Source organism: Papaver somniferum, chromosome 8 (assembly GCF_003573695.1).
Source record: "Papaver somniferum cultivar HN1 chromosome 8, ASM357369v1, whole genome shotgun sequence".
Classification (NCBI taxonomy): Eukaryota; Viridiplantae; Streptophyta; class Magnoliopsida; order Ranunculales; family Papaveraceae; genus Papaver; species Papaver somniferum.
In genome coordinates, this window is record NC_039365.1 from 143,194,275 (window position 1) to 143,220,000 (window position 25,726).

A 25,726-nucleotide genomic window follows, 5' to 3' on the forward strand; every position below is an offset into this window, starting at 1 on the left:
AGAAAACCAATAGATTTTCTCTTCCACCATACCTCATAAGCGGTCTCATCGATTATTGTGCAGTGTTGTCTTTCTATCACATCAATAGGATCCGGGATGTTATTAAGGTTTTCCAAACGATCCCGTGGACTACTTGGAATTGTTACATCTCCCTTCATTTGCCTTAAAAACCGTTCACTAAAATATAATATACTAGTATCGGCTTTCGGATCATAAAAAGCCACTCTTTGCATGAAGAGTTCACGAGCATGTCTTATATCAGGATGTTCACGAATTATACTATTTGACCATGGTTGTCGTTCCTTTCTAATAATGTTCTCAACTCTATTTGTCGGCGAGTTGTACTAAGAGAGTGTCTAACGCTATCCCTTTGTAACTTCACTAGATTTTCACGCTTAAATATCATTACTGCATGCCATACTGAAAATGCGGGGGTCTAACAACCACACCCAACATTTCGTTTGGAAATCTGAGAGGAATTACTCCAATAAACTTTCTAGAGAATCAACTAGACAGTCAGACTCAATCTAGAATAAAGTATATCAAAGAGTTTAATATCTCTAACTCTTAATTCAATCCGCAATCAACAAATAGAAATCTGCGAGACCGATTGAATATAAGAGGAATTACTTGAACGGTACCAAAGACCAATGTTCAAGTGTCAATCAATGTAAATCAACAATCAAAGGTTGGATATTCTAATTGATTGATCTTAATGCACAACTTGTGATATTTCAATTATATAACAAAATATAACGCGGAAAAGAAATAACACAGACACCAGAATTTTGTTAACGAGGAAACCGCAAATGCAGAAAAACCCCGGGACCTAGTTCAGATTGAACACCACACTGTATTAAGCCGCTACAGACACTATCCTGCTACCAATTAACTTCGGACTGGACTGTAGTTGAACCCTAATCAATCTCACACTGATTCAAGGTATAGTTGTGTTCCTTACGTCTCTGATCCCAGCAGGATACTACGCACTTGATTCCCATAGTTGATCTCACCCACAACTAAGAGTTGCTACGACCCAAAGTCGAAGACTTGATAAACAAATCTGTCTCACACAGAAAAGTCTATAGGATTGAATAAATCTGTCTCCCACAGAAATACCCAAGAGTTTTTGTTCCGTTTTTTGATAAATCAAGGTGAACAGGAACCAATTGATAAACCGTACTTATATTCCCAAGAAACATCCTAGTATTATCAATCACCTCACAATAAACTTAATCTACTAGCGAAACAAGTTATTGTGGAGTCACAAACGATGAGACGAAGGTGTTTGTGATTACTTTTATATCTTGCCTATCAGAGATATGAATCTCAAGCCAATTTTACAATTGCACTCAATCACGAAGAAACAGCAAGATCAGGTCATGCAACTACAAAGAGAATAGTTGGGTCTGGCTTCACAATCCCAATGAAGTCTTCAAGTCGTTAACCTACAGGGTCTCGAGAAGAAACCTAAGGTTAAAGGATAATCGACTCTAGTTATGCAACTAGTAACACACAACAGGTGTGGGGATTAGGTTTCCCAGTTGTTAGAGTTCTCCTTTATATAGTTTTCAAAATCGGGGTTTGCAATCCAAGTTACCTTGGTAACAAAGCATTCAATAATCACCTTTAGATGAAAAACCTGATTCAACCAAGCTAATATCTTTCAACCCTTAGATCGAACTTAGATTGTTATACACAAATGAAATGTACCCTCATTTAGGTTTATGTAACCGTACCCAAACGTGTACACCATGTAGGTTCACAAATAGTTAACAGAGGTTAGCCATATGATTACTCTCATATCAACCTTATTCATCTTAACCATAACTAGTTCAAATGACTCAAATGAAACTAGTTAAAGAGTTGTTCATTTGCTATATTCTCATGGATTTATATAAGAACACAATTGAAGCAAAATCTATTTGATTCACTCGAATCGATACATGAACATTATAGCCACGGTTTGCAAATATTGCATTCCTTATTGATAAATGTTTTAGGTTCATGTACAACCGATCTTAGAAAGTAACGACTTAAGTATGCGTACGGGTATGAGTACTTAAGGTAACCGGATTTGAGTTTGTTTTAGTTTTCAAACTCAGTATAAATTCACGGACGTGAACTTTCCGCCAGTATGCATACGAGTACGCGTACTTTAGGTAACCGGATGAGTTCGGTTTTGGTTTTCAAACTCAGCAGAAATTCACGTACGTGAACTTCCGCCAGTATGCGTACGGGTACACATACTTACCCAGTCTCCTACAACTTTTTGTATACACACAAGTATGCATACTTTAGGCTCCCGATTTTGGACTTATACACTAATGTGTGAACACACTATGCTTATATCCAAAGATGGTTACAAGATTCTAAAATTTTATTTCAATCATTGAAACATTCTTCTATAATGACAACAGCCGTTTTCACATACTATTAGCATCAAAGCAGTTTCCAAGATATTGAAATAATCATTATCGAAATATTTCAAGTCTTACACCAAATGATTGTATCACACAAACCATGTAAGATGTTACTCGGCAATTTTCTCATGATATAAGATGAACTTGGTCGAAGTGAAAGCTTACCAACACATATTTCGAGAAATATGTAAGCGAGATATACTCAACTTGAATTCTCAAATGTGCATAGAGAAACTATATCGTAACACGACTTATGTCTCAATATAGGAGATAGAGTAGAAATAGACTTTCCAAGTGATAGATGAGTTTAAGTCTCCACATAACTTTTATCGATGAAGTTCCACAAACTCTCCTTAGTAGTTCTTCGTCTTCAAGTGATAAGCGTCGTGAAGTCTAAGCTCAACTACAGAGACTATGTCCTAGTCCAGGACATCTATAAATAGGCTAGAAATCAAGACTTATAGTTTTGATCACTAACATTGACAAACATGCTTGAGATAGCAACACATGCAAGTTCGACCTAGCGGTGCTCTAACACATACATCAAGGTCTACATCTTCTATGAGAAAAGGCATTAAAGTATGGAAATATATGTAAAACCAATATTTTATAATTATCCACATTCCACCAAAGTTTTTTCTACCTCTAACAACCGAATTCATTTCATTATACAAGCGACTAAAACAAGCTGAACTCCAATCATAATCACCAATTACATTCAAATCACGCAAGCATTCCAGCCACCCTTTGCTCTCTCTTGTAGTAGAACATGCCATTAAAACTTTTGAAATCACCCATAGTAAGAAATATTAAGTCACATGCTCCCAATTTTCTTCATTGTTTGGATTTTCCTTAATATATTTTGTGAGCAACTAATAGGAAAATCCGGGGTTTTTTTTTTTTGTAATTTTGATATCCATGCAAATGAAACATTAAAGCATCCTCTATTTCTTGATTTTCTCTACGGGCCCATCTACTTGTAACGGTCGTTTCAAGGTTGTACGACCATTTCCAATATGAATGCCGGATAAGTGAACGAAATCCAAAGGGGTGAAACCAATTTCAAAGTTTGGGAAACGGAATTAGTGGTATACCACCACCTCTATAAGATTCCAAAATATAATTGTTGATCACTTCTCTTCGTTCTCATTTTAAAAAATTTAGCAAGCCGGACCTTTGAAGAACATCCTTAGCATTATCATTCGTCACCACAAGATCGTAAAAATCGTCTAGTTGTTCCCAATTACTTCTAAACTGAATGTCTTGGGATTTATCAGTTGATTTTATACTTTTGGCAATATGTTTCTCTTCCCAATTATTTCCACTCAATTGCATATAATCATCCATAATCTATATAAAACCATCAAATGAAAGTAAGAAAGCATGCAAAGTAACTATGTTGATCATCTAAACCCTAAGTTTTCATGTCAAATTCGTCATATTTGGGTTCAACAATCATATCATTGATCAAACAATTAACTATCTTTATCCAATCATGAAAAGAATCCAAAATAAAAGGAGAATACAAATCAACTTACCTCTCTTTGGATTGTCAACCAAATTGAGAAATTGAAGTATGACTAGATTCCTTACCAACCAACGAACAAACCCTTTGAAGCAATTGGTTTGATTTGACTCATGGTGGTGAGAAATCAAAAGGGGAAAACTAAGGGTTTTTTTCTTCTGGAGAAGAAGAAGAAGAGAGTTGTGAGTGATTCAGAAAAGAGAGTAGAGATCGTCGGTTTTTTGTAAGGAAAATCAGAAAAACGCTATTCTTAATAGCGTTCAACGCTATTCATAATAGCGTCTGGTGATGTTCTCATTAGCGTTTGACCGTTGACAAGGTGAAGCACTATTCATACCCGCGTTTTTTGTACGCTATTTTTATTACTGTTTTTACGGTTCCACCACTATATTTGACTTTCCATGAACGATTCCAAATGCTGAGGTGGCGTGGAAGATGAAATTCCTCCACATAAGATTTTCTCGTAGCTTGGAATCCAAATGAAAACGCGAAACGAAACGATGGTTAACGCAAATTCAAATAGTATTTTAGCTGTCAGAAAACACTATTCTAATTGGCGTAAAATGTTAATCCAATTCGCACTTTGGAAAACTGATCTGAAACCACGCTCGCAGTTTATAATAATGAGAACCAAAATATTTTTTTTCGTTTTATTTATATGTTAGTTAGTGGTGACATGTCGACGTGGCAATTTATCAGTGGTTGGAAGAAATTTTTAAATCTAACTAAAAGACTATCTGTTTATATATGTTGTACAATATCTTCGGATCACTTGAAACGTTTTTTTACTTTTCTAAAAACGCTATTTCAATTAGCGTTAAATGTTCTTTTTTTGCCGTTTTGGAATTTTTTCATCATTATGCCCTTAGACTTGAACTTCCACAATTTATTCCAAATGCTGAAATGTAACGGAATTTGGAAGATGGAATTGTTCCACCATAAGACTTGATCTAACGTAGAGAAGAATATGCTCAATATACCATGCCAAAATCACACATGTTCGCCTTGTTTTACTTGGCCAGATTTTTATTTACGATAGACTTTCCTTCATTATTACATTAATAGCATGATTATTAGAGGAGGTACGTACCATCATTGCTAGGACGAGTAAACACAAAAACCTAATGATTATGATGATTTTGTTTTAGCAATTGCTACAGGCAATAACTCATTTTCACACTGATACAAATAAAATAAAACCAAAACCAATACCTTTCCAAACCCTTTGCCCATCTAGAAGTAATTAGTCCTACTCATTTAGCTAAATCCAAGTTTGACATTTAGCAGATTCACCACCTAAAAATGAGGGCTCAATTGGGGCCCTGGAAAAATAATTAGGGGCCTTAGATTGCTATCCCCATTCATGGAAAGAGGATAAGAGGTGTCTAAATACCATGAAAAGATTAGATTACCCCAAGTCTTGGGTTTGTGACACATGTCAACTTATTAATTTTTATTTTTTTATTTTTTTTAGTTTTAATTTTTTTAATTTTAATTTTCTTTAGTTTTAATTTTTTTTATTTGTTATTCTTTTTTAATTTCTTTTTGCCGAAATTTGTATGAAAAATCGTCGTGGTAGTGAAGTGTTTCATTGACGACTCTCAAGAGTCGTTACTATTTTAAAAACGAGCCTCAAAGGTACAATGACGACCCTCAACAGTCGTTAATGATTGAAAAACGACCCTTAAGAGTCGACATTGTTTGAATGACGACTCTAAACAGTCGTCAATGCATATAAAAGGGTCGTTATCTTCTCCGGAAAAATACATCAAAGGGTCGTTATAGTCTTATTCAATACTATTACGACCCTTTAATGTATTTCCGCCATTAATAACTCTCCGAAGATAATAACGACTATTTTATATGCGTTAACGACTGTTTAGAGTCGTCATTCAAACAATGACGACTCTTGAGGGTCGTCAATGAAACAGTGACGACTCTTGAGGGTCGTTTTTGAAATAGTAACGACTTTTGAGAGTCGTCAATGAAACACTTCACCTCCATGACGATTTTTCATACAAATTTCGTCAAAAAAAAATTGCAAACAAAAAATTTGAAAAAAAAAAGATTAAAATCAAATTAAGTAAGATTAACAACTAATCAACTCAATTAATACTAATAATTTGGAGGTAGTTTAACCATTTTTTTAAAAATGAGATAAAAGGATAATTCCCAATTACTATTTCATGACCTTTTTTTTGTCATGTAACTAGGGGCCCCCAATTATTTTTCCAGGACCCCGATTCAGCCCTGCTAAAAATTCTTCCTCCATTCATTCACAAGTTGGAACTGTTGAAACCCCACAAATTCAATAATTTACCTACAACCTCTCCTGTTTTGTCCTGTAAAACGACCCTACGTATTATTTGGATTTCACACCAAAATCTTTCAGTCTTATAGCGATGGGTTGCAACTTGCAATCGAACTCACCACGTGGCATATGCTACCAAGATCACATCAAACTTCTCCTTATCCTTGGTCTATATATATATATCTAATCAAAATTCTTCTCCTGGCATTTACTTTGTTAAAGCTCCCAATCAGCATTTAGTAGTACCACTTCCCTCTTTTTCTTTTTCCATGATACTAATAATTAAAAAGTGTTTCTTGAATTTCTAACCAGTTCTTCTGATCAACCACCATGCAAGAAATGCTCAAAATCCATGTTAATGGCGAACACACATTCTTTATAAATCAGGTAAAGAATAATCACCACATTTATGGAATTCTCTCTCTCTTTTTTACTTGATATAGTAATTTCAATCAATTCTTGATTATCTGTTTTCTTTTTTTGTTTTTGCAGAAAATCATCACAACCTATTCAGGACAAATAAAGAAGATGATGATAAAACAAACCAAGATCAATAATTCAGTTATCAGAATTGATAATTTCCCAGGAGGAGTAAATGGGTTTGAGTTAATTTCAAGATTTTGTCATAATCATGGTAAATTTCCAATAACTCCATCAAATATTTCTGTTCTTCATTGCTCTGCAATCTATCTTGAGATGAATGATCAAATTTCACCTTATAATCTTCTTCAACAAACGGAAACATTTCTAGAGGGTTTGTTCTACTGGTCATGGAGTGATATTTTGATTTCATTAAAAAGCTGTGAACCTTTTTTCTCTTCAGCAGAATCATCTGGGATTCTAGAGAAACTCATTTCTTCACTTTTAGTAAAACTTTCTCAAAATTCAGATATAAATGTTACTCATTCTTCTTCTCCTTCATCTGCATATTCATCTCCTGATACAGTCACAACTGGGTTTAGATTTTCTTCATCATCAAAAACCACTCCTGATAATTCTGTCATTAAACCTGCAAGTTATAGTGGTAATAGTTCAACAAGTAAACCATGGTGGTTTGAAGAATTGACAGTTTTGTCCTCAAATATTGTAGAAAAGATCATTAAAACAATGGGGTTCTGGAGAAGAGATAATAACAACTTAGTTATCACAAAATTTCTTCTCCATTATTTGAAAGCAGCCAAAAATGGTAATGGGGTTTCAGGAATTGCAGAAACAGTTGTTTATGGAGTGGTTTTACTGGGAAGAAAAGCTTTTTCTTGTAGAGGGGTATTCTGGGTATTAAGAGTGGTTTCAGGTTTAGGATTAAGTAAGAATTGCAGAGATGAATTGGAGAGATTGATTGGTGGAATGTTAGAAGAAGCAAAACTGGATGATTTGTTGGTTCCTGGTAGTAATAATAATTCAGGAGGAAGAGATGTTTATGATGTTGATTTGGTTTTGAGATTGATAAGAGTTTTTGTTATTGATGATGAAGTTACAATCCAGAAAATGAAGAGAGTTGGGAAATTGATTGATAAATACATGGGAGAAATATCACCTGATCAAAACTTGAAAGTTGCCAAGTTTCTTGCTGTTGCAGAGAGTCTACCTGATTGTGCTAGAGATTGCTTTGATGGTGTTTACAGAGCTATTGAAATCTATCTTGAGGTAAATATTCTTCTAACATTTTCACTATAAGATTTACATTCCGTAGTACTATGCAGCATGTGAATGATATTTGATTGTTATTAGTATAGTGTCACCAAAGAAAATCTTGCAATCATGGTTAGGATACCTGCAGGATCTTATTTTCAATTCCTATATTTGTTTGTTTGTTGGTCTGAAAGTCGGAAACAAAAAGCAAGTACGTACCACTCAGAATTCAATGATTGTGGTTCTCTTAATTGATTACCAAGAAGAACCAACTTATCTGAATGTTGCCAAATAAAACCAGAACCAACAGTGTGTCACTCTTGAGCACACCATCCATACATTCTAGTTCTAGGTATATAATAACGACAATGCAGAATTTCTTTTTTAAATTCCCAAGAGCCCTTTCTTCTTTACTGAGCAATGAGCATCACTCTTGATTCCAACAATGTCACTCTTGAGCATCAGTCTTGATTCAAACCAGAATCAGCAATGCAGAATATATAATTCAATTTATATCCTATATGGTCAAGTGTGCTCGATTGATCAAATGGATGCAATACTTTGATTTGTAATAGTAGCTTTCATCTTTCATTCTAGATGCTCGGACTGATAAAACAATGCATTGTCTTCCATAGCTGAAATATTCAATCAAAACATTGAACCATTGAATAGTAAGAACAAATGACAGTCTTTGTGTCTCTACTTCATGATTTATGTTTTAACTTCACAAAGATCATTAATTTTGCAGGCCCATCCAACACTTTCAGTGGAGGAAAAATCTAGGCTATGTGAATGTCTCAACTATGAGAAGCTCACCCTAGAAGCATGCAAGGACCTAGCAAAGAACATACGAGTTCCTCCAAGGGTCTCCATTCAAGCTCTAATATCACAGCAAGCCAGCAAAGTCTCAATTAAAACGACATTGCAGGACAATTTAATACAATCTGAAACTCAGATGATGATCTTGTGCCCAAAAAAGCAAGCTTCTGATAATGAAAGATTTCGAGAGTCAACCCTGGAAAAGGATGAGCTGAAGCTTAACCTGCAAAGAATGCAATGGAGGGTAATGGAGTTAGAGAAGTCTTGTAGAGAGATGAAGAATCAGATGTCAGAGATAAAGATGAAGAATCAGGTCATTATCAGTTCTCCTGTCAGAACATTGACCAAGCTGTTTTGAACCTTCTCTTACATGGACAGAATGATTAGAAACTATAGTTTTTGTGTGTAATGTTCAAGATAAATAGGCCATTTGTGAATTTAATTGTAATTTGGGGATGGTAATTCCTTAGAACCAAATGATTGTACAATAATTCTGAAATAGTATGCATATAATATGGATAAGATTTTTCTTCTGGGCACAAGAATGGTGTATAATACTCCGTTTCTAGAAAAGAGATACTTCCACTTTTTCAATTTGGCCTATTTTTACGCTAAAATGAAAAAGTGAAAGTATCTATTTTCCAAAAACAGAGGGAGTATGAGATATCTGATACAAGAGTCAGGGTTTGTGAGAATAATGGAGTGTCAAGGGAATCAATTACACAATGTCATAGAAAAACACAAAAGTTCTAGGCTCCAAGGTTATAAAAACATGTTGCGATCTCAATCATATAACTAGAGATGAACCAAGGGTTTGCAGTGGATCCGGTGAATGAAAAATCAGCAAGTAAATATTATGACAGAAAAGTTTTATTTCAGCATGGGGAATTAGGTTGAAATATACCTTTAACACGGATAGAAGATCATTTATCCCCACTTCAGGTGCCACGAATAACAATCCTGGCGCTGTGATGGATATCTGAAGTTTCATAGGGGATCAGTAGCACTACCACTATATGAGGAAATCTGCAGACTTTTTTATGATTCGCAGAAAAATACAAGGTAGACATTTTAAACAGAAGTTTCGAACTACAAAGAAACTTTATATTTCTTGACAATTGTAAGTCATTACAAGAGAACTACAACACACTTTGACAGACAACGCTTTTTGATACCCAGCTTACAGACAACCGTGACCTTCAACTACACGACAATGGGAAAGTAGTTCAATACACTGCATAAAGAGGGGAAAAGAAGAAGTAAAAGATGAGAACAAAATGAACACTAACTACAAACTCCCTTCGACTGCCAGCTTTTAAGTTTAATCTTCCGCTTGCACATATCTGGCACGCCCATCCAAGAGTATTATAATGTGGTAAGCCTGGATAACCAAGGGGCTAAAGAATCAACTATACAAAGAATTGTACCTGGATAATTCAGGAAGAACAGTAGCAATCAATTTGAGCCGGCTCCCAGATTAATAAAACAGTGACCAAGCCCAGGATATTTACATCGAAATTGCATCTTTGACGCTGTTTGGACAATAAATAGACATTATCAACTTTTCAAATTCCAACTGCGCAGATAATCTTGCCCGATGATACACGTATTTTTTATGTTCATGATGGCATGTGCAAGTTGCGAAGATCCTCAGCGACATCAGATGAACCATTGATGGGACGGACAGATCTATGGAGGACATTTGCTTGGTTTTTGGCAGAGTCGTTGCGTTTGGAGTTAACACGAAGGGAGGACGAGCTGTTACGCACGCAAATCCTGTGGCTCCCTGTCTTGGTGGAGCAACTACCACGGATGATCACTAACAGCACTACTTCCTTGTCTCTTGTGTCTTCACACAACCAGCTCTGTGCAACGCCATCAACAAACTCTTCTAGAGTATGGAACTCCTCATGATGCATAGAAATTTCCGCAACATGACCAGGTTTGATGACACCAGCTGCCGGAGTAACCTGTCCCCCCATGGAAACAAAACCCATGTAAGATTAGATAGTGTGCCTTAAAAGCTAGATTTAGAAAAGAATATATTAGGTTGGACGTAACAAGGTCCATCGAACACGAAGTGAAAGAATTGGAGCTCCCTGTACTTTTGGCAATTCTAACACAGCCTACATTTGTGCGCTGTTATCCTTTACAATTCATTCAGCACATGTGCTACATTTGTGCGCTGTTATCCTTTACATTTCATTCAGCACATGTGCTACTAAGCTTACTTGAGTGACGTGTGTGTGTATACGATGTATGCAAAATTAAATGCCAAAAGAACTTATAATAAATACTGTTGTATCATTTTAACTTTGGTGCGGAATTATATATTTATGTTATACAACTAAATTATCACTTCATAATCAGTGTCACAAATTACCTCAAGCCAACGAGGATAGCCAAAGGAACCTCTTGTACACGGATCTGATGTTTCACCATCTTCTTTGATGGTTGATTGACCTTCGCAAACTATTTCAAACACAGCTTCATCTTTCCCAGATTTATTGGTTATTCTAAGAAGGGAAGTGTCCTTGTTCTGGAGGATAATGTTGTTTGTGCTAACAATAGTTTCTGGAACTTTGCATAGTTCTCCAAGAAGAGACTTGATTTTCTGATTAGACTCGATAATTTTTCCGAACTCTTGTCTTCGTATCGAGTCATCTGTTTGAGCAACATCAACACTGAATATGCAGCGAACAGGCTTGTGATCACTGTCTGTTGCATCCATGCAGGCATCGTAACTGACAAAAAAACGTAAGCCAAATTTTACACTAAGATGCATATGGTTTCAAACAATAAAACTCATTCAAGATGCTTACTGTAAAATTGAAGATACGACAGGGCACTCTAAATTGCATTCAGATACTGGAGCAAAAAGAGTGCGGCTATCGCGATAAATAATTCTGTCGCACCAAGCAGGAATCCGCTTCTTCTCACCAGAATCATACCCTTAGGGGACAACCAAAAAAGAAACAAGATAAGTTGGTGGTGGTGTAAGAGATAGTCGCCCACATCCACTAGAAAGATTCAAAAACTGTCTAAGAGCCGTATATCAGCATCTGTCTGCTGGCCAAAACTTGACGTCAATTCTGGATGAGCATACCTGCCAAACCAGCTTGATTCTTTTCGAACTTGTATGTTGGAGGAAACCTGATGACCCCTTCACGCATTCCTTGGAAGACTTTCCCAGCTTTCATTTCAGCTCTGAGCTGATCCTTTTCTCTCAGCCAATCAAAGCATCTCTGAGAGATAAAGTCCCTTGCTTCGTCGTAGGAAATACCATGAAGCCGATAATTGAAATCACCAAGAAACACGACCATATCTGCTTCCGATAACTCAGGCTTCCCCTCTTCAGTATTGGTGCCACTGGCCTGTAAGAGTAAATGTATTAAGTTGCAACTTCAAAAACAAAAGGTAATCGAACCATTTACTATAAAACTTGGAGGTTTATCAAACTTTATACTATCAGTTCAAAGATACATACGTTTGTAACACGAAGCATTTGACCGACAGACGAGACCCCAGCTGCAACAGAAAGGATGAATGGCAAGCCAGAAGAATAAAGCAGCCAAAATAAATATGCGCAGCAGGCAAGAGAGCAAGATAAAAACAGGTATGGCACCATACCAGCTGCAGCGTTGAGTAGGTTCGATGGTCGGTTGAAGATCATATTTCGGTAAATATGGTCGAAGTCAGCATTCCGACGAGTCACTGCTTCTAAATGTGCAGCAAGATGGCAGTTCACAAAGCACATGGCCCGACCATATACTCTCATTCTCAAACCCACAGCACCCTGTTTTGAGAAATGTTTATATATACCAATTAAAGGTTTGGAGAGAAGGGAAACATAAAACTAAGGCATGATAAAAATGGAAACACTTTAAAATCTCTAAAATAGAAAATATGAGTAAAGGAAATTACACAAACTGGTCATACTAGGCCCAAACATTACAATCATCTAGAAGTATAATCTAATGAACCAATGATCATCAGTATCTCAAATAGTGATTTTAGGTTGTCGATTAAATCTAAAAATAGAAAACTACGAGGAGTTTCTATCAAGCTTGGTTTTGGTAACTTCCGGATTGAACCCGTAAAATGCTTTCCCCCTGCATTATGTCCCCCACATGATCCAGATTGAAGTATTCAATCCCGAGTTACTTCAATGACACGGTAAACCGAAAGTGTCCGGGAGTGAATTCCTACCATATATGTTGCTCCGAAAACCAGGTTCAAGAACATGAACCATATTTTTTAATTTCCAATATATATACCAGGAATCGCCAACCAAAAAATAAGGCCCACTGTAAGCTTTTCACAAGGGGCTAATGCTAGGTGAATATCTGAATTTAACGAATACAATATGTTTCCCATGCATATAGTTTATGTGAATACTCAGATGCAGACAGTTTAGCAATGATGGGGAAACACATAATGTAAATTCAAAGGTGATACTTTTAAGTCAAAAACAAAATTGATACCTTGTTTCCAATAGCACGTCCAAACCCACAAGGAACTGCTGCAGCTTCAATGTCCCCAATATGTGGCATAAGACATTTTCTCACCCTATAAAGGATGATAACTTGCAGTATCAGGTGAAAATAGAAAACTTCAAAGAAGGAACCATAACTGTAGGCTATATAGATTGTAGGATTTTTTTTAATCTATACACACTAAGTAGGTATATTGCTTATGAACAAAGATGGAACCTAACTCATCCACAGATGCACCATTGACACATACTTACCATACGACTATGAGTAAACCAGCCAGCTGCCTAGATCCTCCACGTTCAAAAGTCGTCCCCTCATCTAAGATTCTCCCTATATTATCCATCCACCACTGCCCAATGGAACTTCCTTCAAGGCCTACCTGCAGTCAGCAACAGGTATGAGTGTACAGAAAGACAGGCAGAAATGTAAAAGGAAAATGGGATAACTGCTATCAGTGGAAACACATGAATATGTGGGAGTTTACTGTTGCCTACTACCTATGACATTATAATTCCTAATTATATCCATTCTCTATGTGGACATCTAATACATGAAAATGGATCTAAGTACTCTTTGGTCAACGATGTGACTGTATATCTATTCTCTATGTGGACATCTAATACATGAAAATGGATCTAAGTACCCTTCGAACAATGATGTGGCTGTAAATGTAACTAAGAACCAAAGCGCTGTCAAAAATATCTTTGTGGGCATGTTCTGTTACACGAATATTCATTTAAAGAAGTTGGCAAACTATATATGTTAAATTTTAATCTCGACAGGAAACATATTGTGATAGACAACATACAAGAATGGTTAAGGTTGCATGCATTTCTTAAAATCCTCTAAAACCCAATACACTTGTTTCGGTCTCTCCTCTTCTAATTAGGTTACCCTAGTTCCCACTCTTGCAATCGCTTAAAGTGTTCCCAGTAATGAATAATCAGGATTCGGACCAATTGACAAGTGAGGCGATGTTTGTAAGTGAGACGCTTAATGTGGCATTTTGCATTTGTGAAGCATGAGGGTAGGTGTGTAACCAACTAGTTTAGAACTCTGTAATAAAAGAACAACGAAATGAAAGGAAACAATCATTTCCCTGTGCTGACCTGTCTTAAAGAGGGATAGTCGGGTCAAATTTATCCTCTACTATGTAAGCCATCGTAATAATCAATTATTTCTATTTTACTATCAGTTCGTAATAATCAATTATTTCTATTTTACTATCAGTCAACATACACTAGCACCACCAGACTATATTGTTCCATCAGTACCAGTTTAATACCTGCTTAGTTCTAATGGATATTCAATATTTACTTGGGGCAATTCTACCAATTTATCACTTTCCAAAATAAACATCAAAATATTTTGGTCAGTTAGATTGAGAAGATCTTACAGTTTCTTTTGCTGCAGACATTGCAAGAAAACCTGCACCCATTTCCACCTCTTGCAACCCAACAACAACAATTGCAACCTCTGATGCTGCAGATCCTAGCCATGCTAAAAGAGAATCGTGAGAAGCTCTTTCTTGTCCAACATTCCAAGTTCCTGCCAATATTTTCAGATTTTCTAACTTTTTATAATGCGTCTCCTTGCTAGCCAACTCTGACCGCAGTATTTTGTCAAAAGGGCTTGGAGATGTAATGCTCCATCCACGAATACCACCATGATTAGCCAAAGTAAATACATAGCCATAACCAACAGCCATTTTTATGATGGGACTACAGTGAGCAACCCATTCTCCAAGCAGATTACCCTTGAGATCCAGCACTTGAACGGTGCCACTAACGTAGCCTACCCATATGCGTGTGCCTAGGGTACAGAAACACTGGACGGATGCAGAATGGTGTTGGAAGTCTTGTATTCTGTTTCCATTTCCATCCCACTGCACAAGAAACCCATTAGCACATCCAGTCCAAACCATTCCACCTACTGTAAGAAGCATTGCTTCAGTCTTCCGATGCTCATCTAATGCTCCTTTAGCTACCCTACGAACAGCATCAGCTGCTCCCATCAATGCGTTACGTGACCGTTGGAAGAAGCTGAAAGATCCTTGTGGTTTCTCCTTCTTTGACCCAGAAACAAGCTTTACCTTCATGTCTTCTTCGATAGACGTATCCTGCAACGATGACAAGTCAACACGGTTCTCAACCTGCCCATCTATATTAAAAACCTTCAACAGTTCCCTTGTACGAGCATCCCTGTAAAAAGAAAGACAAACTCTATATCTTCTTAAAATTATTCAGTAAATGCTAGAAAGAAACCTTATTATGACGCCAAACATTACAAAGGGATTCCCAACATTTGAGTAGGAAAACCTGAATTTTTGCAAGTTTAATATCTTAACCCTGGATCATCCACAAAGAAACCTAAAAAGAAGCTAGACAGGTAACGAAAACAAGTAGATAATTGAAAAGGCAAGATTGATGTTTGATACACCTCTGCATAAAAAAAAAAAAAAAACTAGTACTTCAGAACCCTACAACATTGATACTGAAGAAAAATTCATTTCCTTCACGTTACAGAATCACGAGAACCCGAAGCTGCAAGTTGACAGATTACAGACGGAGTTTAACCTACTGTTCTTAATTCATTGTGGAACCAAATTTCACATTCCCTCTGTTTGAGGAGAACCACAGAAAGAAGAAGTGACACCAAGTATTAGTTTTAGATAACTACCTCAAAAAATTTCCGTTAATGAAAATCATTTCTATTTGATCTATACGTTTATCAATATAAGAGCCAATCAGATATCTTTATGGAAGCGTCAAACTGTGAAGTGAAAACATACCACAACGAAAAGGATTGGGAACCAGCAGTCCAGACTTTTGCTCTACAATTATCAGAGAGCAAGTACTTCACATCTGAATTAGATATGGAGCAGACTCCATTCACGGTGACTTGAGTTCTAAGATCAATATATGACCTATCAAGTGATGCAGACATGTGTCTTTCCTCTGGCGTAAGAGCAAGTGACTTTTCTATAGATTCCCACGGCCAGATCTTAATAACACCACCTTCAGCACCAGACCAGAGATCACCTAGATACCAAAGTACAACAAGTTACAAGAACATTGTGGAAGCTATAATTAGATAACATATAGTACTCACTGTACGAGTTCAGCAGCTATATCAAACAAGTCCACAACTTATACCCTATAACGGAAAAAGTTCATATGGGAAACAAAACTTGAAAAGAATACATAGAACAATTATAAATCTCGAACTTAACCCTAACATATAATATACCCAATTTGGTGATATCAATTGGACACTAACATGGAGAGGGTAGGAAACATCAAACTATTTTTTATATAAACTTCGTTAGGAATCATTACATTAGTGCAATTCATTGATACTTTTTGATGTGAAAATATTCAAAATACCAAATTCATAACCATTTACAACACTTGAATAATGTTGAACCCCCTTAACTTCCGAGCTGGTATCCATGTCTACGCATGTTCAGACAACAATAGTTAGGTAAATATAAAAATTCTTCAATCAATCAACACTACTATAAGTCTATAAGTTGCCATTCCTGCTAGGAAAACATCCTCCACTATCTGTCGCATAATCCTCTGCCTAATCATAATCCTCCTGCCTAATTTCTGTTAATAGATAAGAGAGATGGTTTACCCTCGTGTATGGCAGGTTAGAATTCAACTAACATCGTAACTTATCCCACGTCAGGGATGAGAAGAGAGATGCACACTTTCTTCTTTATCTATCTCAACTCAAAACTAACTATTCAACACATTCCTAACAACTACATATGCTCAGCTTGATTTCACCCGCAATACCCTAACTAAAATCACCCTTACTATAAACTTAGTACCCATGTGAACATACCTAACTTATAAGGTTTATCCATGCATGGAAATGAATACAACTTCACAAGAAAAAATAAAATTATAAATCATAAATACAGTAAAGTTCAAGAAAGAGCATAGAATGAATTGAGAGTATATAAGTTTAGTGATGAGTACCATAAGAAGTCATAACCATGGATAACACAGGTCCACGATGAGCCGCCCATGAAAACAATTCGTTGAATGAATTCCCATCCAAATTCTGCTGAATTTTCCATGCTCTAATCCTCCCATCTTTATGACCACTCCATATAAACTTATTCCCAGCATCAAAAACCAAACACATAGTAGGGGAAGTATGAACCGATTCATAAAACGGAGATGTTTCTTCATCTCCTCTTCTCTCCCGTTTCCCGATTCCACAACCAGATTCATAAATTTCATTAAAATTCCAATACCTTAACCCAGATTCTTGTCCAGCCCATAACGAATTATCAGTACAAACAATGGTTCTTAAGAACACACCAACTTGAGTTTCTCTAAGAGGATGCGGTCTTAATTCAATACTCGCTGGACGACCAGGATGAACAGCACCACGTAACGGAAGTTTAAAAATTCCACGATCACCACCAGTACCAATAAACTCAGGCAGACATTTTCTTTCATCTTTAGAACCATTCGATGAATTTCTATCTAGATTCGAATTCGAATTCTGAAAATCTCCGATTTTAATAACATTATTGTAATTCACATTATTATGATTATTACTAATTACTGTGTTATTTTTATTATTACTGGAAGAAGAAGAAACGGAAGAAGTGTACAAATCATCATCATCAGAAGAATCATAATAATTGTAACCAGAATCCATAAGATTAGGTATTCTTTCTTCTTTAAGGCTTTGATTACGAAATGCATCACGAATTGGCCTTGCTGTACCTTGATTAGCAGTACCTAATTGATGACTGTATGAGTATGCTTTACGATGTGGTGGTGGTAATGAACTTAATGATGATAATAAATCTCCTTCATCTTCTTCATTTCTTTCTTCCATTTTTGGATCTAATCAATGAATGAATCTCCCTTTCTGGAAACACGAATTACAGAAACGAAACTTCTGATCTGATCTGATCAGAGAAAACCAGAAAGAATTATATTGGAATTCTGAAACCTCTCGAAACAATAAGAAAAGAGAATGTGAATGTGAATGTCTGATTGTCTCCCTCCCTCCCTCCTTCTGTTGTTCTTCTCGGTAACGTGTAATGCAGGTGTATCGTTTTTGATGTACCAGAATGACACGTTAACCTATGGTTATTTTCCTTTTGTACTAGTGTAACGATGATTATGGGAGTGGGATGGAACATAGGGCACCGAAAGTTTTATACTGGTCTGTACTGTAGAGATTGTCCCTAGTGGTGAAAGATTTGTTCTGATCTTGATTATTGATGGGTAGTGATCTAATGCATCCAAGCTATATAAAACCGCACTCGTGATCCTGTTGACTGGCAGGTGGATGTAAACGTAAATATCCTGAATTCCAAACTCGGCATGGAATCTTTTGTCGATAAAAAATTACAGGTTATAGCGTGTTGAGATATTAGAAGCAGAAATCAGAAACAAAAATATTTCGCTTCACATGAACTGGACTTTTTATTTCTAGAAATCGTCAGAATTTTTACACCCAAATGAATTTTTTGTTATAAATGTATCCAAACTAATTTCTTCTTTTTTGATTTCTGTATGTGTATCCAAACGCGTTATTAATCGGCAATGAAATTAGTTATAAATCTTACGATGGCACGCAGGGTGGCTTCATAAATTCAGGCACTGTTTCAAGTAAAGTCAAATGCCAAGGTTCTAAGTACATCCACGCAAGAAGTAAACCTCATTTCATATGTTGATGGGTCCAACTCTAATGGCTTTAGGGGTTCGGCATGAATGGAAGTGACGGGCGAACCTTTAATAACTTAATCGAATTATTAAACACAAAAGTTTAGTCAAATAGAGATTTGCACGTCGTTTAGGACCCACGAGATTTGATGGATCAAACGATTGAGCACTTCGGGATTAGATTGCTGGTTTAAGTAGGGTCATCCTGATAGTATATGATGTAATGGTGTATTGAAGAATGGCAAAACATGATAAACTATGACTATATACTTTTTGGCCATAAAGCATAAGCAAACAAGATATACAGGGGTTTTGGATGATAATGAAATAGATATTGAGAAACAGTTGAGTTTACATGTAAGAGTTGGGTGCAATATTTGGGAGGACCAGTCTTTTTCTCTATAAACATTTCTAGAGAAACATATCTTATCTACTCTATAGTTGCAATTCCACACAAGTTAGTGTTTAAGATAAAATGCTAACACGTCTCTGATAAACGTAGTGACTGCAAGTATCCAATGCCAGCACTCAGACCTAGCCTAGGTTACCAAAAGACCAAAGAAGTTTATGTCGACGGATGGTTGAATGAATAATCTCAAAAGAGCATTTTGATGTGGTAATGAAATTTGTTACTAGATGTGAATACTCACGATGTAAGTTTAAATTATTCAGCGACCAATTCTTACACCAAAACAACTGCTGTTTACTCATGCCATAAAGTTGCATACAAGCATTCTATATGGTGCCCAACTCCCAAATCATGAAATTTGGATATAAGCTTTTACTCTAAATAATTAAGTTTGGTGCAACAAAATAATGCAAAGGAAACACCTAAAATCTTCATAAATCCGAGTCATCCGACCCTATCATACTTGGTTATGGCACAGGTACTTCGGGACTAGGCAGCCATGAAACTATAACAACCTATCTAGTAAAAACTGAATTAAATCTGGGCTTACCGCGTCTTATTAGTTTGTTTCTTGTATAGTAGTGAAATTCTCCACAATATCAACTAAAAAAGTGTTACAAGTTAGAATCAAGAAACATTTTCTTTCAGATGGCACTTAACAAGAAATAATTAGGAAGACATTTCTTTGAATAAAATGTACAGTATTCAATAAAAAACTTCATTTAATAACCGATCAAAATCACATGACTCTCCCACCCAACTACTAATCGCCCTTAATAGCCACTCTTTTATGTGCAACATTTTACGTTTTCATTCATTCACTTTATTGCTCACTATCTAGTAGTATTTACCAAGAACAAGAAACAACACAGCTGTGAAAAAGTAAGTGCAGATCTCAATTCACTTTATTGCTCACTATCTAGTAGTATTTACCAAGAACAAGAAACAACACAGCTGTGAAAAAGTAAGTGCAGATCTCAATTCTTCGGAAAAATGAACACTTACCTAAGCTTTCTTCTTCATCTTTTCCTAGTTTCTGCTGCATTGCTTCTTGGTGCAAGTGCAGAGACTTATACAGTTGGAGATATTGACGGATGGAATTCTTACTCCAACTACACTGATTGGGCCCAAGGAAAAACATTTCATGTTGGAGATAATCTTGGTAAGCATTAAAAAGCTTTACCTAATTTTATGTTCTTGTCCTGTTCAATTGGACACCCTAACCTACCTTTATGCTCTTGTCCAGTTCAATTGGACATGAGGATTTTCCTAAACAAAGAGAAGTGAATTATTGATATATTATACCATGTGTTGTTGCACCACATTTGTGCAAGGCAAAGTGGAAGTCACATAGGGATAATCCACATGACTAATTTTCAAATTACCAACTAGAACATGTAGATATAACTGAAGATAAGCCAGTTCTAGAAAAAAATAACCCTGTTGCAACGACAAGAGTAAATATAAAAAATCAATCGTCAAGGAAGCTGTCATGCTTTTGAAAGGATGGTTTCACTTCTGAGAAATTATTTAAAACTTTATGGTGCAGGATCGGTTTTACCCCTAAGCTATCAAGCCCTTCCGTTTTTTAAAACCAACATGAGAAAATTAAAGATATGAACACATACACAAAACAGTAGAATCCAACATCGTTTTTCTTGAATGTAATGGATACGATTCAGAATGTGTTAGCATCGTGCAACGATATTGGGGCCAAGAACATGTTTCTGAGAACCAACCGTAACTGATCATGTCCTATGGCTATTAGGCCCAAGTCAAATAGCTTTTGGGCCTACCAGTGGCACAAAAGAGAAAAATTCTTATGTAGCATGTAGGTAATAAACATCATTTTTGCATATACCCTACATTTGCAGACTCAAGTGCCAGCAACCAGTAGTTTCACAAATGAAATTGATTTGTATATATGTAGTAGAACTAACTATTTCATTGATTTGTATAAATGTTTGAAGGAACCAAACCTGGGAGAATCTCGAAATGGAAATGACACAGTAGCTTTGGCGAAGGTTGGTCGCATTTGGTTTATCTGCGGAATGGCTGATCACTGTGAATTTGGGCAGAAGTTTAGTATTGAAATACTTCCTTAAATTGAAAAAAAAAGTGAAGTTTGACGGCAGTGTCTCAAGTTCCTAGAATAAAATTAAACTCCTAGATTTGCTTTTATGGTTTGAAATGTAACAGACAACTGAAACTGGTTTAAAGTGAGAAATACATGTAACAGATCGACTTACCTATAAGCTTACATCCAAATTCATGACACATGTACAACACTATATCTTGCCCATTCCAAAAGTTTAACATTGTATCATATACGATATTTATATAATTGGGATTTGGATTACTGATTATAACTTACAATCATTATGATTTACAATGTGCTAAATTCTATGTTTATTCATTATTGATCTATAATTAGGACTTTTAGATTGATAGGGTTCTTTCCTCTCTTATATACAAAAATTGCCAATCCTGTAGCGCTTTCTTCAAGAAGTGAAGTGTGTTCTTTTATAGACATAATGACTTCTTTGATACTTGAGTAGAGGAAGCCAACAATCTAACATGGGTATATCTTTATATGAATTTAACCGGCGAGATCAGTTGTATGCCAGATTGTTTTTGCCTATATGATTTTAAACTACTAATCTTAGCCGAAAAATGTGTAAACTATATTGTTAGTGCAACTCACTTTGTTTTATGGTGGATCTGATACATCGAAGTTTAAGGCAAATCTGCAGCAGCAAGTTTCTCATGAAGTTTCGCAATCCGAGCCTGCATCAGAAAAGATTGAGAATGGTTAGACTAAAGGGAACCACCTTATGTCAAAAATTCTCTTCAGTTATGCAACAGTTTAGAAAGCAATTACAAAATGCCTTATGAAAAGGGGCCTCAAGGTCAAACCCTTCTGTACTTAAGCCCCAACTCAAAATAGTTGCATATGCACCATCATTTTACAGTTTGGTTCTATTTAAACTGATTTCCATTTTTAAACTTGCATTGTATACTAAAAATGGGCCTCGAGATCAAATTCCTTGACTTTGGTTCCGGATTCACCTTCTTTTGAGTTTTTAGCTTCATGGGCAGGTTCCAAGAAATATGTTGCTTCGAGAATTCATTTCGGTACAGCAAGGCTTAAGTAGCTAAATGGGTAACGTCAAATGAGCAGATTTCCAAACTGAACATCAGCAAGACTTTTGGTTTACAATCTCCAGTTTTTTGGGTATGTGAAATATCGAGTCATTAAACCAATGTGTCCTAATGACAGACAAGATTTCTATACATCTCCCAAAGAATATTTTTTGCATGAACCTGTTCTATTTACAGAGTTTGGAAAGTGGATAAGAAAAACCCACCCCCGGAAATTCAAATTACTGGAAAGAGAATAAACATATTTAAAACCTTGAAGGATTTTGATCGACGAATGGAGGGGTCAGTCTGTAAAGCAGATGAATAAGACTTTTCAGCTGCATCAAATTCTTCCATCTCTAAGAAAGCATCTCCTTGGCAAATATAAGCCTGCTACATAAAAAGAAGTAAACAACTATATGAAAAGAAAGACATGAGAATACATTCGATGAGGGAAACTAATGGAATGGCCTGTCTTACTGCTGACAGAGAACTCAAGTATCTACTAGACTCAGCAAACAATATAGGCTATAGCACATCAACAAGAAAAACTACACCGACAATTCATACATTGTGCAATCCTTGGAGGAAATATCCTAAGCTTACTAGACAAAATCCATTCAAATTGGCATACTATTAGAGTTCCTCTTGGTCCAGATTAAAGTCATTAGAGCAAATTTTGTGAGTTCAGATCATGTAGCCTTCAGTTCAAATTACTAGCCAGGCCAATAATATCAATTCCTTGGGGTAAAGGCGTAAATCCATGTGAACCCGATGTCCGCTTTCTCAATTCCTTGAGCATTAACTCTGCGGGAATATTTCCCCATTTTTGCCCAATCCCAACACACATAGCGCGAATAAAACCCACTATGTTACCTTATGCCATAACTGAATGGATTAAATTCTTTGACGAGAAAGCCACAGAAAACACAAGGCCCCAAGGAGCATGTGTGGACTTGCTTCCCATGACCATGTCAGCTGATATTTCTAGTTAGCATTTCACTTTAACATAAATTGTAAACCTTTTTCATTCTTACCTGAGTAAATCGAGGAGCTAGATTTAATGCTTTTTTAGCATCTTCAAGAGCCCCAGAAACATCACCCATGCCCAACCTGGCAGAAGACCTGAATCCAGAATAATCTTAGAACAGAACTCAAATAGTGAAGCAGGTAAAGAGGTCATGAAAATTAAACAAAAATAAATGAAACCTGAAACATCTGTAAAACAAAGTAATCCACAATGTGTAGTGGAGGATAGTTCAGCTTGAAATTGAGTATAGAAAGTTGGTTAGCCAATACTGCCAAGTCACTGTCGCGAAAATGTCCATGGAAGAAGTTCAACTCGGCAGAGTTTTACAAACCTGCTTTTATATATAAGATGCAAGCCGCCAAAAGGTTTAATCTCAGCTGCCTGCACCCATAAGAAACATGGAACAATAAAAGGGTAGTTACTAGCCTACACTTAAACTTAAAATCTTTACCTTTCTGGTCATATATAACTACATCAATTCTTCCTTCATTCTACTATAGCTGTTATGTAAAATTATCCAAGTTGTACAATAGAGATCCAGTATGATCTAAGCATTTGTAATCCATTAGAAAAGCTACATTAAGAAGTCCATCGTATAAGAAATCATCATTGAACACTTGACAGTAAGCAAGTTTTAAGTATAGAAAGGTCAAGTAAGCATTTTGCTAAATGTCATTTTAGCTATCCAGCATCATAGTCACTCCAATCTCTTTCTAATTATTTTATTTTCTACAAAACTAGACTTCCTACATCAGTCATGGCCGGGAGTCCCAATCCATTCCATAGGCACCAATCAATGACAACATGTATACAAAAGGACTATTTACGTTCTCAAGCAGCTGGAATGGAGTCACATTATTCCGAATAACCATAAGATGATCCTTCATTCCTTCCTCACTCCCTTCGATAACTCCCATAATAACTGTACTAAATGTAAACGTAAGGCTTCCGTATTTCAACTTCAATCCCATGCTTCTATCCTTCATCTTATCTATTTCCCAATTTTATCTTTCCCCCTCTCACCATTTCTTACAATGAATTAATAAATAAAACAACATGGAACTAGAGATAGAGTGAGTTAACTTTGATTGGTTTATGCAACTATGGGTTGAATAATCTCTTTAAAAGGAGGGAAACAATTTAAAAAAAGGCGGGAAACCAACAAAAAAAAACACTTCAATTTGATTTATAGTGACCGTAAAACACATTTCAGAACTCAGAAAATAAAGGTCAAAATTAATTACCTGAGAAAGCAAAACCAGAGCTTGTTCGTAATTCTTGTTATCCAATTCAGCATCAGCTTTTTTTCTCAAAGCAAGTGATTTAAGATTGTTTTGAGGATCATTTTCCTTCGCAGTACTAAAACAAGCAAGTACTTGAGCAGTTTTCATGGGAGTACCAACGTGACTAACTAAAACACCTTCAGGTAAAACAACGAGATTCGGACCGGATCCACATTTACCTAAACAACCACATGATTTTATGATTATATTCGGTGGTGAAATACCGGATAAAATTTCTAAGGTTTCTCTTGATCCTTGTTTGCTACATGCTTTATTTACACAAACCCTAATTTCAATTTCTGATTTTACATTTCGATTGAACTTTGATGATTTCATATTGGAATTTGATATTGCTGGTTTCATATGGTTTGGATATTGAAGGAATGCAGAAGTGTACGCATGGAAACAACTCGAGCTTACAGTTGCTGTCTTCATCTCTCTTTCGATTTCTGTGTCTGTTTTCGTTTGTCTCTCTCACTTGAGTTCAGTAATTTTGAATTCGAATATTCGATTTATCCCAAATGGTTGAGACTTGAGACTACAGAGAAACCCTTGTCATTTATGGATAAAAGTGGCTGTCAACGGGTTCCAGTTCCCTATGGGAACCCAGCAAATTTTATACCAGAAATGATAGCTTGACCGAGAAAGAGTCCCGAGCAAAAATCCGGCGTCTAACAGCAAGTCTTATAGTGGAATCCAACCTATTTCAAGTGTGGAAAATTCATGAAATGTCAAGTCTAATGATTTCCAAGTTGGGATTTACCACAGAAAATCCAAGCAAGGTTTCATGGTTTGGTGGAAGGGTCCGTGGAATCCATCTAAACGCCAATAAAAATAGCATTCAACGCAATTAAGAATGGAGCTAAAAAAACGCAATTAAGAATTGCGTTTTTTTATATCCGTAGATTTAAAATGAGTTGTTGAAATCTAACGACCGAAAAGAAAAGCTTCATTC

At 36.2% G+C, this 25,726-nt stretch overlaps 3 protein-coding genes across 8 annotated transcripts; 1 reads left to right on the forward strand and 2 right to left on the reverse strand.

Moving 5' to 3' along the window:
* The first annotated feature begins 6,451 nt into the window (after window positions 1–6,451).
* Window positions 6,452–9,252, forward strand: LOC113303292 (BTB/POZ domain-containing protein At3g19850-like). The gene is made up of 3 exons (XM_026552316.1): window positions 6,452–6,646; window positions 6,752–7,906; window positions 8,640–9,252. The coding sequence occupies exons 1-3, from the start codon at window positions 6,590–6,592 to the stop codon at window positions 9,066–9,068; spliced, it is 1,641 nt and encodes a 546-aa protein (XP_026408101.1). The 5' UTR covers window positions 6,452–6,589; the 3' UTR covers window positions 9,069–9,252.
* A 527-nt stretch (window positions 9,253–9,779) lies between these two features.
* LOC113303293 (type II inositol polyphosphate 5-phosphatase 15-like) lies at window positions 9,780–18,237 on the reverse strand. Of its 4 annotated transcripts, none has more exons than XR_003337385.1 (11): window positions 17,196–18,237; window positions 15,998–16,247; window positions 14,603–15,407; window positions 13,461–13,585; window positions 13,195–13,279; window positions 12,198–12,506; window positions 11,817–12,084; window positions 11,533–11,662; window positions 11,094–11,454; window positions 10,138–10,680; window positions 9,780–10,053 (listed from the first exon to the last, which is right to left on the reverse strand). XR_003337385.1 is itself a non-coding variant. In XM_026552318.1 (11 exons), the coding sequence occupies exons 1-11, from the start codon at window positions 18,070–18,072 to the stop codon at window positions 10,330–10,332; spliced, it is 3,459 nt and encodes a 1,152-aa protein (XP_026408103.1). In that variant the 5' UTR covers window positions 18,073–18,237; the 3' UTR covers window positions 9,780–10,329. The 4 variants fall into 4 exon arrangements, 3 of the variants coding, with proteins under 3 accessions (XP_026408103.1, XP_026408102.1, XP_026408104.1); XM_026552318.1 differs by having other exon boundaries at window positions 9,780–10,680; window positions 12,198–12,238; window positions 12,341–12,506; XM_026552317.1 differs by having other exon boundaries at window positions 9,780–10,680.
* A 2,719-nt stretch (window positions 18,238–20,956) lies between these two features.
* On the reverse strand, window positions 20,957–25,343 carry LOC113303294 (small glutamine-rich tetratricopeptide repeat-containing protein 2-like). 3 transcript variants are annotated; one of them, XM_026552322.1, is made up of 6 exons: window positions 24,733–25,343; window positions 23,820–23,869; window positions 23,496–23,583; window positions 22,732–22,848; window positions 22,022–22,104; window positions 20,957–21,379 (listed from the first exon to the last, which is right to left on the reverse strand). In XM_026552322.1, exons 1-5 carry the CDS (start codon window positions 25,204–25,206, stop codon window positions 22,054–22,056), a joined length of 780 nt encoding a protein of 259 aa, XP_026408107.1. In that variant the 5' UTR covers window positions 25,207–25,343; the 3' UTR covers window positions 20,957–21,379; window positions 22,022–22,053. The 3 variants fall into 3 exon arrangements, with proteins under 3 accessions (XP_026408107.1, XP_026408106.1, XP_026408105.1); XM_026552321.1 differs by having other exon boundaries at window positions 20,957–21,361; window positions 22,732–22,851; XM_026552320.1 differs by having other exon boundaries at window positions 22,732–22,851.
* Window positions 25,344–25,726: the final 383 nt, after the last annotated feature.

Bases quoted from the DNA above. Each gene is read 5' to 3' on its own strand.
- LOC113303292 (XM_026552316.1), top strand. From the start codon at position 6,590: ATGCAAGAAATGCTCAAAATCCATGTTAATGGCGAACACACATTCTTT. The intron at 6,647-6,751 runs GTAAAGAATAAT...TTGTTTTTGCAG, and splicing joins ACACATTCTTTATAAATCAG to AAAATCATCACAACCTATTC. The intron at 7,907-8,639 runs GTAAATATTCTT...TTAATTTTGCAG, and splicing joins CTATTGAAATCTATCTTGAG to GCCCATCCAACACTTTCAGT.
- LOC113303294 (XM_026552321.1), bottom strand. From the start codon at position 25,206: ATGAAGACAGCAACTGTAAGCTCGAGTTGTTTCCATGCGTACACTTCT. The intron at 23,870-24,732 runs GTAATTAATTTT...TTATGGGTGCAG, and splicing joins CTCTGGTTTTGCTTTCTCAG to GCAGCTGAGATTAAACCTTT. The intron at 22,852-23,495 runs GTAAGAATGAAA...CTTTTTATGTAG, and splicing joins TAGCTCCTCGATTTACTCAG to CAGGCTTATATTTGCCAAGG.
- LOC113303293 (XM_026552317.1), bottom strand. From the start codon at position 18,072: ATGGAAGAAAGAAATGAAGAAGATGAAGGAGATTTATTATCATCATTA. The intron at 12,507-13,194 runs GTATCAATTTTG...TTCTCAAAACAG, and splicing joins GACGTGCTATTGGAAACAAG to GGTGCTGTGGGTTTGAGAAT. The intron at 10,681-11,093 runs GTAATTTGTGAC...ATGGGGGGACAG, and splicing joins GCTATCCTCGTTGGCTTGAG to GTTACTCCGGCAGCTGGTGT.